We start from the raw sequence: 19029 nt of genomic DNA, 5'->3' as shown, positions 1-19029 counted from the left end.
GCGGCAAGGCCGTGAACTGTGGACGCTAAATGGTTAATCTATACTGATAGACGTCAACCACGAAAGTGGTGCAGTTACAACGATGTAGAACACATCAGGTGGTAAAGGTTGTCACGTGTTTGTGGGAAGACTTTTCGACGCAGAAAAAAAAACCACCCTGATGTATGTACGCATTCATCATTTGTATTTGCAGCTCTTGTACTATTTTTTAGTGTTTGCAGTTAAAATTATTGGATAAAGGTTCCGCCTTTTACGCAAAAAACTGTTTCTGCTTGTTACCCAGACATGTTTTGGCACCTCTCTGCCATCATCAGTGGGTTTTGTTGATTGAATAACTGTAGAAAGTGAATATTTTTTAGGTTATAATTGATCTAACAACATGACTAAAGATAGTTTTTGTTGCTTTCTTGTTCTTACATTCAATTTAAATTATATGGTTTTGCAGGACCATCTCTATGGTGTTCTGCGCTGATTGCTTTTCATCTGCAAACCAATCGACGTAAATTTGAATTTTTTCAGCGAATTAAGTGATCCCTCGATTTTTTAAAAAAAATTATTCTGGCGAGGTAAAATGTTTTGCGTATATATTCTGTTTTTTTGTGCTATTCTGTGTGTACTTATGTGTGTAGATTTGAAGGTACCATATATGAAAATAGCTGCACTTATGGTACACCCGTTACATCCTGTATATCTAGATGCAGTGTTAACTCATAGCGCTGAAATGCCCAGACTATACAGTGAAGGAGAACAGATGGCGACCTGCAACCAACTCTAGACATAATTTCAAACCTTTGCGAAAGTTTGTCTCGCTAACATCCCACACATAATGATGAAAGGAAAAGAGTTCGTTGCGTACTACATTTTCGCTGCTGATGCAGTTAAACCGCCGCAGCAGGCATGAAGTTTACTAACTCTATTTGCAATAAATTACGCGGACAATCTTCCGTATACCACTGAAACGTACCTGCAAACTTATGTCATTGGACACACATTTCGGAGATACAGTGTCATAAATATCTAGATACGTAAAAAAAACTAGGTTTTTCTTATAACGGAGCGCAAATTACTGAGTCTATAGTCACCCAGTGTGTGATAATAAGAACACTTAGCGACTTCCAAATATCTTTAAACATAATTTCACACGTCTTGTAAACAATTTTTCGCTTGAATGCTTCATTTCAAACATTTACTGTATTAATTCATTTCTAGAGTAATCAGAAGTCTGAAGCTGTTTTATGCTTGGGAATTAGATTCATTAAAGAATCTAGGGTTTACTAATTTTTAACTTAAGCACAGGACTGCTTAGTTTTTATTTTCAGTAGTCGGAGTCCGCAGCTCGTGGTCGTGCGGTAGCGTTCTCGCTTCCCGCGCCCGGGTTCGATTCCCGGCGGGGTCAGGGATTTTCTCTCTCTCGTGATGACTGGGTGTTGTGTGATGTCCTTAGGTTAGTTAGGTTTAAGTAGTTCTAAGTTCTAGGGGACTGATGACCATAGATGTTAAGTCCCATAGTGCTCAGAGCCATTTTTTTAAAAATGTCCGATTTTACAAGGCTGTGTCTTTCACATCCATGCACAGAAAACCTTCGGGTGTTACACTGTACCGTAAGCTGATGAAACGTCGATAAGTGCCACTCCAGTGCTTTCAAATTCACCCTCTTATGTTCTGCGTAAGGTGGGGTTATTTTGCTGTACAGTTTCTTTGCGGCTTGGAACCGGTCTGTTCAGGTATAACTAAGCTATCAGTCTTTTCGTGATGGACGGTTCAAAAGCATCTTTTCAGATATCTTAATAAAGATGACAATATTGTAAGCCAAATTCACTATTGTTGCTCTATTCGCATGTCGTCCAAGCGAGCTCTACTGCATTGTTACTTTTACGTTGTTTTATGTTTTTTGCAGCACTTTTTCAGAAAACTGAGGTGACAGCTCATTCGCTTCTAGATATAGTCTTAGATCCTTTGCCCCATTTTTCTGTTTCACCATTTTTAAGGATCTGCTGTGCTATTTGGTTTGGGGACATGATTGCCTGAATTGTTTCACTCTGGCGACATACGAGACTCCATCTCGTTCGACTCCTTGTCGTCATGTCTACACCTTCTAGCATTTATGTCCAACGATTTCTCTTACCTTCTGCCACAGATAGGATAAGAATTTTCTTACTAAAACTGTTTTCTTCGAAGAATTCTGCTTGTCGAATACGGAACAAATGCACCAGAATGTGTGATTTATTGTGTTGCACTGAACATTGTTGTTGCTTGTTTGTTGGTAGAAGTATTCGCGGTAAAAAAAAAAGAAAAAAAAACCGTGGGTTGCCTTAAACAAATGAAACAGTACAATGTAATGTTTCGATACGCTGTTTCGAAACAGTGAAGCAGTTTGTAATCTAATAAACCTACACATTTTTATCATCTTGAATGTCTACTCTATAAGTACGTCCACATAAACACAAATCATATCGCAGAAAGCATGAAACTATCACTTAGGCGTCTTGGCAGTTTCGTATTTCCTGCAGGAAATGCGCTGCTTTCGTGTCTTTCATGCTTTTCAATTGGCTGAGGACAGCCATAGCTGAAGGTAGAAGAACGACCACGAACGGAACTGGAGGTGGGAGCAAACTGCAGAAACAACGGATATGCTACTGGGATTTCCATATTCTGTTAGTATGGGTAATATACCCATCCTGCTAATTTCCATTCACACAAGGGGAATCATTGTGGATAATAGGCACAGTGACTATAGACTCACAAATAACGCCAAATAATTCGAATAAATAACAAAATATAACAGAAATAAAATTTGTCTTTCAAGGTGTTTCGAACCGTTACTATAAATTCACCATGCTTCCCAGCCCTTCCCGTTCACCATTACACTATCAGTGATACGTCAAACAGATTGCTTGCAATTCTACGTACATCAAATTTATGTGTATGTCTAATAACTGTCACTCTACGCCTTTTTTATTCAAAATGTTGTGGGCTTACTTGCGTTTCTTAATGTGATTACTGTACATGAACAGAGAAGCGTATGTTATAAAAAAGTGTAATTTAACTGAATGATTTTCACATATTTATTATTTTGAATGTGAATAGTATGCGTTGTTTTATTGTTTGGTTAGTGTTTATAAAGCAGATGTTACGCCATTTCGTAATAGAACAGTCAGATAGAAACGAAGCTTTATTTTCGGATATCTTAAGCTTCATGCTATTGCTTGTCAAAAAGATTTCGACACTCTTGAAAGTGTTTCATGAAGTGTTATGTTGTGTTTCAGTACCTGTGCCGAGTCCGAATCTCGTCGGACACAGAGCGGAATGAAACATCACTGTTTCGATACAATTAGTCCGTTCCAAGCACAAGTGGACTGAAACAGCCTTATTTTGAAACAACGATATAGTTTCTTGTGTCTGGCTCGAGATCGAATCTGGTCCGGTTGTCCGAGACAGGAGCGAAATGAAACACCACTGTTTCGAAACAGTGAACCATAGCCGTTCCGATACACTGAAACAGTTTCACGTATCGATACACTGTATCGAAACATAGAAACAGTGGCCAAGTCTACTTCCAGTATCTGAGGTTCCGGCCAGTGTTGTAGCACTAGTACAAGTTCTGTAATGTGGCTTGCATAAAAAAGTAGATACGTAAACAGTGCGCCTCTTCCAGTGTGCAAACTAGAGGCTTATCTCTGAAGTAACATGACACTCTCTCGTTCCAATATTACGTAACGCTCGAGAGGCTGCCAGTAGCACTGCAGTTTAGTTCCAGCGCGAGACAGTATTTTACACCTAGTAGATTCTAGTCCTTTAAACGCCACGGCTTTGGTCTCGATAGTAGTGATGTTAAAATTATTAATTTAATTATAAGGTGTAATAACTTGCATGGATCTTCGAAAGGATTTCTCACTATCAGCTATTACTACTCTATCGTCAGCGAATAATCTTGTACTCACATTGAAGAAAAGTTTTGCATCACCTCGGTTCCGAGGGTTCCGTAACCTGTATAGAAAATTGGAATAGAGATCAACATAAACATAATTTCCGCCCTTTTTATTGCCCATGAAAACCACACATTGCATGTGTACCACCATCCAACGAGGCCTTCAGAGGTGGTGGTCCAGATTGTTGTACATACTGGTACCTCTAATACCCATTAGCACGTCCTCTTGCATTGATGCATGCCTGTATTCGTCGTGGCATACTATTCACAAGTTCATCAAGGCACTGTTGGTCCAGATTTCCCACTCCTCAACGGCGATTCGGCGTAGTTCACTCAGAGTGGTTGGTGGATCACGTCGCCCATAAACAGCCTTTTTCAGTCCACCCCAGGCATGTTCGTTAGGGTTCATGTCTGGAGGACATGCTGGCCACTCTAGTCGAGCGATGTCGTTACCCTGAAGGAAGTCATTCACAAGATGTGCACGACGGGGGCGCGAATTGTCGTCCATGAAGACGAATGGTTCGCCAATATGCTGCCGATAAGGTTGCACTATCGGTCGGAGGATGGCATTCACATATCGTACAGCCGTTACGGCACCTTCCATGACCACCAGCAGCGTACGTCGGCCCCACATAATGCCACCCCAAAACAGCAGGGAACCTCCACCTTTCTGCACTCGTAGGACAGTGTGTCTAAGGCGTTCAGCCTGACCAGGTTGCCTCCAGACACGTCACTGACGATTGTCTGGTTGAAGGCATATGCGACAGACATCGGTTAAGAGAGCGAGAAACAAAGATGGTCCTCGCAGTGGAGGTTGGGGGTGAAGGTGCGCATCATGCACCCTGTTGCGCACAGATTGAGTCGTAACACGACGTTCTGTCTCTGCACGAAAAGCATTATTCAACATGATGGCTTTGCTGTCAGGGTTCCTTCGATCCATAATCCGTATGTAGCGGTCATCCACTGCAGTAGTAGCCCTTTGGCGGCCTGAGCGAGGCATGTCGTCGACAGTTATGTCTCTCTGTATCTCCTCCATGTACGAGGGTGAGTCATATGAAAACCTTAAATTTGTAATAACAAATCGAAATTTCGCGCCGTTATCCTGTAAGTTGGTAAGCGTGCTACAAACAGCGTGCAGAATGGCCTGTAGGTGGCAGTATAGTGCAGATGCACACATACCGTCGCAATATCAGTATAAAGATGGCCGCCTCACTTGCGACTTGCACCGGGGAGGAACAGCCTTCTGTTATCCGGTTTTTGCGTAGTGAAGGTGTGAAACCCATTGAAATTCATCGACAAATGAAGGTTCAGTACGGTGATGCATGTTTGTCACAGCAGCAAGTCTACGAATGGAATGGGAAGTTCGCAAATGGTGTAACTTCAGTGGAAGATGCTCCTCGTCAAGGTCAGGCACAACGAGTTGTGACTCTACAGTACATTGCAGCAGTTGAAGCCATAGTGAAGGAAAACCGCCGAGTGACACTGAATGACATTGCAGCATGTTTACAGAGTAGTCATGGGTCAGTACACCACATTGTGCATGATGTGCTCCAGTTTCACAAAGTGTCTGCAAGATGGGTGCCACGGCACCTGACTCCTGAAATGAGAGAACGACGTGTTGATGATTGTGAAGAACTTCTTCGGCGCTTTGAACGAGAAGGTGATGGCTTCCTTAGAAGAATCGTTACTGGGGACGAAACCTGGGTTCACTTCTACCAACCGGAAACGAATAGAGCGAGCAAGGAATGGCGCCATTCCTCATTACCGAAACCAAAGAAGTTTCGAACAGAACCATTAGCAGGGAAGGTTATGCTGATTCTCTTTTGGGACGAAAAAGGCGTCATTTTCGAGCATTACATGCCTAGAGGGACTACTGTCAACAGTGCATCATGCACAGATCTCCTAAAAAATCATATGCGCCTGCAATCAAATCAAAGCGACGTGGATTGCTGTCAGCAGGTGTCCTTTTGCAACATGACAGTGCAAGGCCCCACACTGCCCGTACAACAATGACAGACCTGCATTTTGAGTGTCTTCCTCATACACCATACTCACCAGACCTTGCCCAAAGTGATTTCCGTATGTTTGGACCACTCAAAGACGCAGTGGGAGGAAAGAAGTTCTGTTCTGATGAAGAGGTACGCCTCGCGGTGCGTGAGTGGTTGCGCGGACTACCAAAAGAATTTTTTTCTAAAGTAATTTATGCACTTGTAAGCGCTGGAGGACTTGCATTGAGCGTGGGGGAGATTATGTTGAAAAGTGATACAGCTTTGTACCGCTTCTGCACAATAAATAATTTAAAAAATATATGTAAGGTTTTCATTTGACTCACCCTCGTACTAAGTTGTTAGTTTGGTTCACTCCGAGACGCACTTCACTTGTTGAGAGCCCTTCCTGGACAAAGTATCAATGCGGATGCGATTGAACCGCGATATTGACCATCTAGGCATGGTTGAACTACAGACAACACGAGCCGTGTACCTCCATCCTGGTAGAATGACTGGAACTGATCGACTGTCGGACGCCCTCCGTCTAATAGACGCTGCTCATGCATCGTTGTTTACATCTTTGGGCGCGTTTAATGACATCTCTGAACAGTCGAAGGGACTGTGTCTGTGTTACAATATCCATAACAACGTCTATCGTCAGGAGTTCTGGGAACCGGGGTGATGCAAAACCTTTTTTCGATGTTTACTAAAGTTTGTGTGTGTGTGTGTGTGTGTGTGTGTGTGTGTGTGTGTGTGTGTGTGTGTGTGTGTGTGTGTGTGTGTGAGAGAGAGAGAGAGAGAGAGAGAGAGAGAGAGAATGATTTAATGTTTATTACTCCTTCACGCCGAAACGGCTGGTCGTACTTGGATGAAATTGTGAGTGGCGGTTGCTTATACCTTGAATTAACAAGTAGGCTACCAAAATATTTACAAAGTTACCAGCAGCGGGCTGCAAAACTTCATGGGAGTTGCAGAATGCCGGCCGCGGTGGCCGTGCGGTTCGAGGAGGTTCAGTCCGGGACCGCGAGACTGCTACGGTCGCAGGTTCGAATCCTGCCTCGGGCATGGATGTGTGTGATGTCCTTAGGTTAGTTAGGTTTAAGTAGTTCTAAGTTCTAGGGCACTGATGACCTCAGATGTTGAGTCCCATAGTGCTCAGAGCCATTTGAACCCAGTTACAGAATAGGTTGTGCTGAGAAATAATACGATGCGCCGTTTACGAGTTAATCAACGGTGAAGTTAGCCAATCAGGCTGTTGCGCACGCAAATTCAAGCGGCCCGCCAGAGACGGTATTCGCCAAACGCGTTTTTCGTTTGATTTCCTAAAACCGAACAAGAGAGCAGTACAAAATTGGACATGGGATGATAATAATGTTCAAACCCTAGCCAAAGGCTAAGCAGTGTCGTGCGCTATCCTCTACGCTATGAGAACACTAGTTGTATGTGACGGGTCGCTTGAATTTGTGCGCGAAACGAAACGGCCCGATTGGATAAATGCTAACTAACTCGGCAACTGCGCAACGTATCAAAATTTTTTAACTATTATTTCTCAGCACACACTAGCTTGTAACATCCTTACAGAGTTTTCAGACTGTTTCTGACTACTCTATGTACCTTCTTATCAAAGGGATTGGGGTGAAAGAGGAGTGTAGTCCACGACGCGCAAATACCCATACTTTATTCGTCCATTATTTCAGAATGAGAGCACTTAGTGATTTGACTTGCAACAAACTCTACACATAATTCCAAACCTTTACGCAAGTTTTTCTCGCTGACAACCCCCACAAAGTGACTAAGGGAGAAAAGTTTATCGCTTACTGCATTTCATGCAGTAAAACCTGCTGTGTGAAGCATGACGCTTTAATTTATTAATTCTTTACTGCTAACTGCAATCACAACACATTTTGAAGACAGTGTTCACACGTACCACTAAATGTACCAGCAAAATTATAACATCATACGATACACAGTTCAGGAGATACCGATGTCATAAACAGTGAGCTGTGTAAAAATGAAACTGTGTAGCGAAATTCGCTAGTGATACACGCGAAAGGATTTCCACCAAATTTGGTACACACATTAGTTACGATGTGGACAGAAATACTGTGGGGATAAGAGCCACGAGCTTCCTATTGGGGTGGACACAGATGTAGGAAGGGAGGAGATGGACAGAAAGGGGGAAGAGGAGGCAAGGAGGAGATGGAGAGGGGGAACAGGAGTCGATAGTAAATGCGGGGGAGGGGTGTTGGAGGAGGTGGACAGAGAGGGGTGCGGAGATGGACAGGGGGAGGGGGGAGGAGGGGAGGACTAATTGAAGATTGGGATAAGTACATAAGCAGACCTTTTTGTGTATAACCAGCTGTTCAACCGCGAGTAACACTGTGGGATGGAGCTAGTGAGTACATATCTATCATGTACTGGGTGATCAAAAATTCAGTATAAATTTGAAAACTTAATAAACCACGCAGTAATGTAGATAGAGGGGTAAAAATTGACACACATGCGTGGAATGACATGGGGTTTTATTAGAACCAACCATATCGCTAGACGCGTGAAAGATCTCTTGCGCGCGTCGTTTCGTGATGATCGTGTGCTCAGCCGCCACTTTCGTCATGCTTGGCCTCCCAGGTCCCCAGACCTCAGTCCGTGCGATTATTGGCTTTGGGGTTACCCGAAGTCGCAAGTGTATCGTGATCGACCGACATCTCTAGGGATGCTGAAAGACAACATTCGACGCCAATGCCTCACCATAACGCCGGACATGCTTTACAGTGCTGTTCACAGCATTATTCCTCGACTACAGTTATTGTTAAGGAATGATGGTGGACATATTGAGCATTTCCTGTAAAGAACATCATCTTTGCTTTGTCTTACTTTGTTATGCTAATTATTGCTGTTCTGATCAGATGAAGCGCCATCTGTCGGACATTTTTTGAACTGTTGTATTTTTTTGGTTCTAATAAAACCCCTTGTCATTCCAAGCATGTGTGAATTTGTACCTCTCTATCTGCATTATTCCGTGATTTATTCAGTTTTTAAATTTATACTGACTTTTTGATCACCCGGTATATTGAGATTAAATTAGAACACTGAAAGGGGACTATCTTAAGTACCGAAAAATCACTACAAGTATTGGCGGAAAATTGAGTGCATGTAAACCTAGTTATAAAGAACCAGCTAATACGTTGATAAAAATACTTAAAACTTGTTACATTTAAGTGGTCATACGTATACTGTTGTAGACAATACACGAAAACAAAAAGATAAAATATTGGAAAGATCTAACTAATGGTGAATTTTCACGTTAAAATGTAGCAAATAATCTTTTCATTATAATATAAATCACTTACCGTAGCATATTGATAGCTACTGTGGAACGGCGTATAATAGTTTCCGCTTGCGAACTGGCCAAAACACTGGGCATGCAAGAATGTGTTGTGCAAATGTACGTTTTAGGTCTGTCAATATATCGAGATACACAGGCCAAGACAAGTGTTGCATAATCAGCGAATGTCAAAGGGCAGAACCCATCCATAAAAGATGTCAGATAAGGTGCAGATTCTTACGCTGAATATTTCCTGGTACATCCAATGTCGTACAAACGAATCCGCAAAATACATAATAGATGTGAAATTGTTCATACTTGCAAACGAGTACTGTTGCGATAGAAACACTGTAAGAAAAGTCATTTTTAAAGTACTGCACAAATTGGTTTCAGTTTACAGACAGCATATTTAATTTTCTATGAATACGTACGTATTTCAGACGATGGTAGTCTCAAGGAACAGATTTTCATTTGGTTTTGCTGCAGTTTCTTTTACTTTAACGTTTATGGATGTGTCTCCAGTTATCTGTCAATATATCCACCGTCACGCGTGACTGCTTCACCAAGTTATCATGGCGACCCTTAACGGAAATTGTGATCCCTGAGGATATCGTTATCTCTTTGAAATACTCAAGTTAATACAGTCGGTTGACGAACTTAGAGGTCCTCACACATGTAGTAGTATTGTAGAACCATCGATACACTGACTGTCTGACAGTGCCTATTGACATATTATCAGTATCAGAAATATTGATGAACAGTATTTATGACACCCAGATTATTCTCACAACTAGCCAAATACCCGGTGTTAGTCATCTCCTCTTCAACCCCTCTAGGTCAATCTACTCCTCCCTCCTCTCTTACTCTTCCTTTTCTCCGTCCATTTCCTCCTCTTGCTCTCTATGACCACCTCTTCCTCCCCTCCCCCCCCCCTCTGACCATCTCCTTCTCGCTACCTTCTTTCACTATCACCCAGTTATCCCCCAACTCCAGTAGCAGGCTGATAGTTCTTACCTCCACGGTATTTCTTTACAGATAGTGAGTAATGCGTGTACCAAGTGTGGTCGAAATCGATCCAGGGGTTCAGGAGGAGCTTTTTACCTGCAGCTTTGCCAGAATATCCACAAGTCACATATATTTAACACATTTCACACATATTAGTACACATATTTCAGCTGTATCTCTAGAGAATGTCATCCTACAGTTTAGTTTTCATGTAGCTCAATTTTTATAATATCGTATCTCCTGAACAATTATTCGTACAATGATATAAATTTAAGTACATTTATTGGTATCTATGAACACTGTCTGCAAAATGAGTCAGGAAGACAGTTACTCTTAAAGTAGTAATAAATTAAAACGTCAAACTTGATGCAGCAGTTCTACTGCATGAAAGTGAAAACGCAGAAAGCGATAAACGTATTTTACTTGTATAATTTTGTGGAGGCTTGTCAGCGAGAAAAAAGACCCGTAAAGGTTTGACATGATGTGTAAAGTTCGTTGCAAGTCACTAAGTGCTTTCATTCTCAAATACTGGTTGAATAAAGATTGGATATTCGCGCACTATTTTTCACCCCACACACCTTTTTGATAGTTTGGGTTGTTCTTACCGCCCCCTCCACAGTGATTCTTTCTAGACAGTGATATGTGTTCCAAGTTTGGTTGACACTGAACCGGTGGTGTAGGAGGAGATATGGAACGTACATACATAGATATACATTTTATAACATATATGTACTAGAATTGTCAGTACGTAGTGAGCATGTGAGGTCATTGACGAGTTGCCGTTCGGGTTTTTGACAGAGCTTCATTGACTAGCCAAGTAGTGTTTGCGTGTAGCGTTAATGTACTTCAGTTCGTCTTTGTTTCCTTTAATTGATATTCACGCCTTTACAATTCATTGTTCTTTCTAAAATGACTAAATAAATGTTGGCCGGCCGAAGTGGCCGAGCGGTTCTAGGCGCTACAGTCTGAAACCGCGCGACCGCTACGATCGCAGGTTCGAATCCTGCCTCGGTCATGGATGTGTGTGATGTCTTTAGGTTAGTTAGGTTTAAGTAGTTCTGAGTTCTAGGGGACTGATGACCAGAGCAGTTAAGTCCCATAGTGCTCAGAGCCATTTGAACAATTTTTTGAATAAATGTTGGTTGAATTTATCGAGCACTACAGCAGTCACTGTGGGGTCAATCTTCATAGGAATATATGGACAAATATTAAAAATATGCCGTCTATGAAAAATAAGCCTGTTAAGCAAGCGCACAAAACAGTTTTACGGGGTTAAGCAGTAGCTGTCATTGTATTCACGACTTTCGTATAGCCACAGGAGGGTTCACTATGACATTGTTTTTTTTTTTTATTAATTTGAAAACTAAGTACTAGCTTGTTCAATTACAGAGGTGTGTGGAAAAACGCCTCTAGCTTGAATGGTACGCCGTGTACATGCAGTGACTGGTAAGAAGTGTGCAAAGTGTATGTGTCTCACTAAATTATCACAATTCGTAAGAATTTATCTTTCCGGAGCAGATGTAATTGCTTCACAAGTTTCTACAATTTTGTTGATTGCGTGTGCTGATAATACAGCACTTAGCTTCAAGCATTCGAATGACCTGCCTGTCGCTAGAAATCTGTTACGGTATTCTCAATTTCCCTCTGAGCGCAAATGTCTCTCTCAGCAATGTATTTTGCTTCGGTATTTTATGTCGTATCAACATTAGTAATTCGTAGTACGATGTAAGACTCATCCGGAAATAGTTTATGAAATTTTTCGGATGCGTGGTTCTGATTGTAGTTAGTAAATTATCATGCTACGAGTCGTTTCTTCTTTTAAGGCATTCTCGGTCCTATTTCATCAGTTCGTGGTTTCTTACCAGCTATAGGTAACATATTGCGGCATACGTTTTTTTCTGCAGTTCGACGTCTTAACCTTTGATATCATATATCGAAGATTCGACAAACTAATAATGCAATTATCAGCAAACGTTGGATGTCTGCAGGCCACTTAAAACCGGACTTACCAATGTTCTTTGATAAAGTTTCATTTTTTTTAGGCAGTTTCAGTGTCAAAAGAATCTAACGTAGTTAGCAAAATTGATTCATGAGAGAACGTTCTAGAATTTGTATTTGTGAACGGTGTTTGAATTTGGTATTATGCCAGTTAATGCGTTCGACCATCGCCCGGAAGAAAGTATGTCAAAACGCCAGTAAAGCGAAGGACCTAGCACAGGTGGCGGGTTCGCTACCGAGAAGCGGCAGCGGGCACTTTGTCCTGCGGAAGGCGAGATAGTGGAGTTCCGCGAACTAGCAACGCCGCATGACGTCAGCCGCTGCGCTCCGACCTTGTAAAAGTGACGGCGCGCGCCGAACGGCTGTTAGTCGCTCGTGGAGAGAGGACGAGTGCGGTTGTGTCGCGAAGTGCTCGCAGCGTTCAGCTTTTTCGTCTCCCGTCGGACCTTATGAATTTGGATTTGATGCCTCAGCTGGTACCTTTGAGTTCTCAAGTGCTGGACAGAGAGGACGATCAATTGCTGACTATGTACTCTGATTGGAGTCGCAACAGCGATAAACAACGAATGGTACGTAGAACGATTAGGTGCTAAGTCATACCGAAGACTATATTGTATTTTTCTGAAACTTTTTTGATAACTGCGTTAGTCTTAATCTGTCACACATACATCGCATATGGTTATTCTAAAAGTCAGCAACAATGTGCAGCGATATTGGTGTACAATGATATTGAAGTAATCTCGTCGAAGCATTCTTGCTCATGTGCTTTACTGCAACCCTTGCTATTTCTCCAATTCGTACTGTGCCATTTAGTGGTTACTGTTTATCTGCGTTCCATAAAAATTTGCAATTCAGGGAAGATACGTTAATTTTTTTCTCTGTTATTAGACATGTGCCCTCTGATTTTAGCAGCCCGTTTAGTGCCAAACGGTTGTTATGATGTACCTACGGATGTCCAATGCCAGACGATACAATTTCAGAAATTTGATGCGAAATCCTGCACACGCATCGTTATTCGTTGCATTGCGTCAGTCAGGTGGCATTTCAGGGCCTGAATTGTTGTGACGTCAGAATGACGTCATGCGTTTCTTGGAGAGAGCACGGCGTTGCCAAGTCATTACCTCGCACTGTAGCAATAGAGAACGAAATGAAATGAAGATTTTGGACGCTATAGAAATCTGCCTTTCTTGTAACTAGATAGTAAAGTTAATACTAATTCGCACCAACTTCTTTAGTTTACTTACCTTCATGATTAAAGTAACCGATTTTGCATTATCGTGTTGTAGAGTACGTAAAGCAAAGAGTGATATTTGAGATTTCGGTAGTATTCCAAATTGCGATGGTTATTGCCATATATGAGCAATACAGCAACGGCAAATAAGGCGTGGAGTTTCCTCTTGCGCAAGTTGGTCTGGCAGTAAGGGCGGTGCCAGAGGTCCAGACGGCAGTCACATGACCGAGTTGTCACGTGAAAGAGATATGTGTTCCAGCCATTGTCCATCTGGACAGTTCTTTGTGTGCTGTGCTAACATTCCAAACCCATAGAATAAAGTGGTGAGTTCCCGACGTCGCGCTTTTGATTGTTCTAACACTGTACTTTTTTAAATGTAAAATGCAAGTTACGTTTTTCAAAAGTTTACGCTTCTTATAAAATCGCACAAATATGGAAACTTGACTATCATGTAGCATCATCCAAGTAAAATGAAAGTTTCCTACCGTATTACGGGTGGTGTTTGTTATTTTGGTCATGGTGTTCGTTAACTGTCGATTCTAGGAATGGCAGATTTACAAGGTGTATCCCAGCGCATCCTCAGATTATCAGCGCAGTGTGCTCCAGATATTTTTCATCAGTGTTTAATGCAAGGAACAGGCCTTTTGTTCCAGTCTGACATTTTAATGACAGGCAACGTCTCTTTGTCAGTACAACGTGTGTCAGAATTAAGGCGTTCGTGAAACAGCAGTTACGTAAAAAGTTAGCTTCACGTTCCATGGAGAGAGGAGTGGAGGTCGTGCCATGCTTCAGCTTCGTGCTGCCGGACCCTGATATTTTCGCGTATTCTGATGTTGTTAAGACCGAAATCAAGAACTGGATATGACCCGAAAATCGTTAAGAATTCCTGTCACGCAGATAGGAATATCCATAAATACTTATGATGATTGCTGACCTAATATTGGATTTTATCTTTATATGGTCTTTCTGTCGCAGACATTCGGGAAAACGAGACCGGTCTTCGGAAAATGTTCCTGATAGTTGATAAAGTAACATAACTGTAGGTGGAATGCAAACGCGGTTCCGTATTAGCCTTGATGTGTGGTGCTCGAGAGTGACGCCCAGAAGGTAGCGACGTAGTGGGCGGCAGAAGGAATTTCCGGACCGGACATGCCTCAGCCTGCCCTCCGAGGAAATCCACAACGCGCCTCCTTGACTCACCTTCCAGAATGCCCCACGTAGGGCTAAGAAAGTTCCACAACAGCTTGTACGTAAAGGTCTGTATTGTTACTTGAAAAAAAAAAAATAGTTTCAGGGTAACAGTGTTTCGGATCTGGGTGGTATCGAGAAAAACCTGCAGTTTCTTCAGCCAGTTGTCGGGCATGAGCGTCTTCCAGTAGTTATTCGTACTGTGAGATGCTTTTGGGTAGCCCTGGCCTCGGCGAAGTGCCAAAACTGTGGTGCTGGTGGCGTCCGGCAGTAGGGAGAGAAGAAAATTCAGCAGCGGGCGGGCAAGAGTTAAAAACAGCCGCAGTTAGGCGGCCACTCGGCGCAACGAGAGCACGGGCCCGCGCCGCCCTCCGTACTCGAACGAACGATCTCCTTTCTTCGGCCTACGATACGAGGGAAGGAGCTATACGATCGATCTGACGGGATACATTCGAAAAAAACACGCCGAAATGGAGCCGATAGATTTGAGCAGCCTCATCCCGCCGGAGTTGTGGTTTCAGCAGGTAAAGCCTACGTCATAGTACCCATCGCGAAAAAAGATGCGTATTGCCCGTTGTGCACGAGAAAAGCTGCTTTTCTCACCCATTTATTGCGTCATTGGCAGCGTGGTCACACAATGACAATAAACTGAGACTTGGTACTGGAAAAGGTATCTGATCTGATTCATTGAGCCAAAAATAACACTAGTTAAATTTTCCCCTACGCGAACTGCATTCTTTGTGGGCAAAGCAGGTTGCTATGATTATTATTGATGTTCATTCCTGACAGTTTCGGTTGAATGTTGTACTGAAATCCCATTTCGTCAAATGACAATTGAAAACCCTTTCGCTTGGTACCACAGCAGAGAATGTAACATTCTGTTTTCCAATTTACTTTCACTGCAACATAAATCTTTATTAAACGGTTTCAAAATGTGTTACTGACAGTAACTTTTCCTCTTTCCAGTTTGTCACTCTGGATGGCCTGAACTCTGGTGTACCTACAAGAACTACAGCTACACTGACTCCCACCACACTACGTAATATTGAACAAACATTGATTGATCTGGAGTGTGAGGTCAGCTCTCATCAAAACGAGGCTGGCTTCGTCCCTCCCGTTGTGCAGCCAGTATCACAAGGTGTGTAAATTAGAAATATTGGACTATTTTAATGTTACAGTTTTGGACTGATAAGTGAAAGTTAATAATATTTTAGGCAAATTTGACAGTTCTGTGCATTTTCCTGTTAATTTCTTTAACTTTCAATGGTACTAGATTCTAATCTCATTGCTTGTCATCGCGAACATTCAAATTTTAATTCTAGAATGAAATTGTCACTCTGCAGAGGAGACGAGGTACTGGCAGGATTAAAGCTGTGAGGATGGGGCATGAATCGTGCTTGGGTAGCTCAGTTGGTAGAGCACTTGCCTGCAAAAGGCAAAGGTCCCAAGATCGAATCTCGGTCTGGCAGACAGTTTTAATCTACCAGGAAGTTTCACATTTTAATAGACTGAAAGTGTCAAGCATTGCTAAATGTTTCTTTACTACACAGTTTTGCTTCTTTTTCATGTAATGCAATGTACTGCATTCCATGAACAGGGCTCTTCTTCACTATCATTATACTGCAGTTGCCATGAATAGGGCTCTCCTTCAGTATCATTACACTGCAGTTGATTAATCAGATATTTCAAATTATGCAATTCAGTGCATTGATTTCTGTGCATCCTTAATTTGTCTGTATTGCCATCAGTCTCCTTCAGTATTGCCGTCAGTTTCAAAAGTAAGATCTCTGAGTGCTCACTACTGTGTCTTTCTTCTATCTATAGACAGTTGTAATTTTCCACAGAATATTACTTATATTTGATGAGTCAGAAATTTTGTATTCCCTTTTACTGAAACTGTGAAATTACTTTGTAAGACTTATTTGTATTTTAATTTTTTTAACTTTAGTTGGCGGCACGTACATGAGTCTCTTGGAAAGCAAACCCGCATGGCAAGCAGATGTGGGTCAACAAGCTGCTCGTCCCACTGTTGTTACAACTGCTTCAGTATTACCAACAACAGTGGCCACCACTGCTACAATTCCAGTCACTGCTGCTAATGTTACTGCAGCTCCACGTCGCAACGTAGGCGGGCGGCGGCCGACGAAGAATACTGGGGTTAGTGTTTCCATCTCTTGACATGCACATTAAGCTAACAAAAAAAATATTCAAATAAAGTTGCACAAAAATGTGGTGTATTAACTCCAAAAGACATAATGACAGCCATCAATTTGTTAAAAGAAATGCTAATGTTAATCCTTCCTTTTCTAGATTTCGCCTGAGGAGGAGGAGAGAAGACGTGTGAGGCGTGAACGAAACAAAATGGCTGCTGCCAGATGCCGAAAGAGGAGACTGGATCATACAAATGCTTTATTGCAGGTACTTTCTTCCCCTGAATTTAAGAAACCCTGTTTTCTTACTTCATTTAACAGCTCTTAAGCAAAACTCCTTAAACTAAATGAAGTTTATAATAAGTTTTTATTTCAAGTGTACTATCTTTTCTTTTCATAAAATGTGGAACAAAGATGTGAAATGTGTCTTTCTCTTCTTACAGGAAACAGAGGGGTTGGAGCAGAAGAAACAAGGTTTACAATTGGAAATTCAGCAACTTACGCAACAGAAAGAAGACTTAGAGTTCTTATTGGAAGCTCACCAGAGACACTGCCGACTGAATGGAACCGCTGGATCGTGCTCGCCTCTCGATGTCAAGCCGTTCGATTATCGTCCGCCGACATCAGTCAGTGAGGAGATGTGCGTGAAACGTGAAACGGATGAGGATCCTCACGGACCACCTCCAGCCAAACGATTAGCACCAGAACCGTCACTGCCGGGGCCTGTTGCTGGTACCGGTGGTGTAGCCAAGCCGCCGAGGCCAAACTCATTGCCTGTAGCGGCCGCTTTCACCCCCGCTGCTGGAACACTGAAAGTGGCAGCATCTGTGTCTGAGGTCGCAGGTGTTCCTGTCACTACACCTTCAGCTGGAATGCCATTCAACTTTGATTCTCTTATGGAAGGGGGAACCGGCCTCACACCTGTGTCAGCGCCTCTCATTCCCTCTTGCTCAAGCCAGCAACGCAACAGTGCCGACTTAGCTTCTCCAGATGCTGTTCCTGCAAAGCTCGTGTCTTTGTGATGGCGCGCCTCGCCGCTTGTCGGCACGGGCCTCCGTCTGCTACTCCTCTCTCCGTGAGGTCTGCTTGAACCTTCCTGCACGGTCGACGGCTGCATCCTGTTCTTAGGTGTCGCCTAATTTGTAGTCAGGAAGACTGCTGCTTTATAATGTGTTTTGTATTCTCGTCTTCTGATTTAAGTGTAATTGTATTACATAAATTATTCCCTCCATGGTTTTTTACAATACATATTTTCTACAAAGTTGTCTATTTTGATATGCAGAACTTATTATGTGTGTTCAAGTAACAGCAGAAAGATGGCATCTAGTGCTCTGCGAGTGCATTTGAAATTCAGTAATTAGTACTAGAATTGTGATCAGTCACTAGAGCACAGAAGCAAGTTCTTGATAGCTGTTTGCTGTGCACAATGAATTATGGACATTGTGTAGGTTTTGTATGAGAAGGACACTCTGATTGTAAGACTAAAATTGCCATTTGATTTACTGGCCATATCCAAATTGTTAGGAAGTTTTGTCAATTTAGCTCATTGACACAGTCCAAAAAAGTAAAATTTTATCACACTTCGTAAGCAGACACATCACCCAAGTGCTTTTATCTTTCAATTTTATGAACATTCACTATTTTCCTAGTAGAATTGTGAATTAATTGTACATAATGAAGCGAATGTCATTATGAAATGAAATGTATGTGAAATCCTAGTCTGTACTATAGATATTGTACTTAATATATATGCGTACATGAAAAATTGAAAACAGCTCAATAATTAAGTAATAATTTAATATACAGACGTAACTTACAATTCGTCTTCCAACAATTGGAGAATGAGATTTTTATATCGCAATTGCATGTTGTATTTAATTTTGTGATGTGCATTATGGTCATAATGTGAATAAAAAGAAAGCTTTGATACAGAATAGTGTATTATTGGTCCTATAATAGAGAAGAAATCTGTAGTTTTAGTAGTGAAATTTCAAATAGTTCTGTGGGAACAAAAGTAAAAATCCGTAGTGACTTTTGTAAATAAACAGCCATAGCACATGGAAGAGAAAACCACTTGTTCCACACACAGAAAGTAGCCCTGGTGCTTCTTATATTAGCTGGTATGACAATGCTGATAACTGCAAGTTTTACACAATATACGTAGAGTAAGTGGAAAATATCATGTATTGTGCAACCTAGTCATGTTCCATTTTGAA

The 19029-nt window shown here is 42.0% G+C and overlaps 1 protein-coding gene across 3 annotated transcripts in view; it reads left to right on the top strand.

The window, feature by feature from the left end:
• Positions 1–18747, top strand: part of LOC124788024 (transcription factor kayak) — a 108001-nt gene extending 89254 nt beyond the window's left edge. The window contains exons 1-5 of one of the 3 annotated variants that reach the window (XM_047255088.1): positions 12632–12813; positions 15630–15801; positions 16612–16820; positions 16974–17081; positions 17257–18747. In XM_047255088.1, the coding sequence (XP_047111044.1) occupies positions 12694–12813; positions 15630–15801; positions 16612–16820; positions 16974–17081; positions 17257–17835 (1188 nt within the window). In that variant the 5' untranslated portion in view covers positions 12632–12693 and the 3' untranslated portion in view covers positions 17836–18747. Of the gene's footprint in view, positions 1–12631; positions 12814–14965; positions 15188–15629; positions 15802–16611; positions 16821–16973; positions 17082–17256 lie in introns of those variants that run through there. The other 2 variants (XM_047255100.1, XM_047255094.1) reach the window with 2 other exon arrangements.
• Positions 18748–19029: the final 282 nt, after the last annotated feature.

This window comes from Schistocerca piceifrons, chromosome 1 (genome assembly GCF_021461385.2).
Source record: "Schistocerca piceifrons isolate TAMUIC-IGC-003096 chromosome 1, iqSchPice1.1, whole genome shotgun sequence".
NCBI lineage: Eukaryota > Metazoa > Arthropoda > Insecta > Orthoptera > Acrididae > Schistocerca > Schistocerca piceifrons.
The sequence above is the reverse complement of the archived record's forward strand: the minus strand, read 5'-3'. Positions and strand labels throughout refer to the sequence as shown.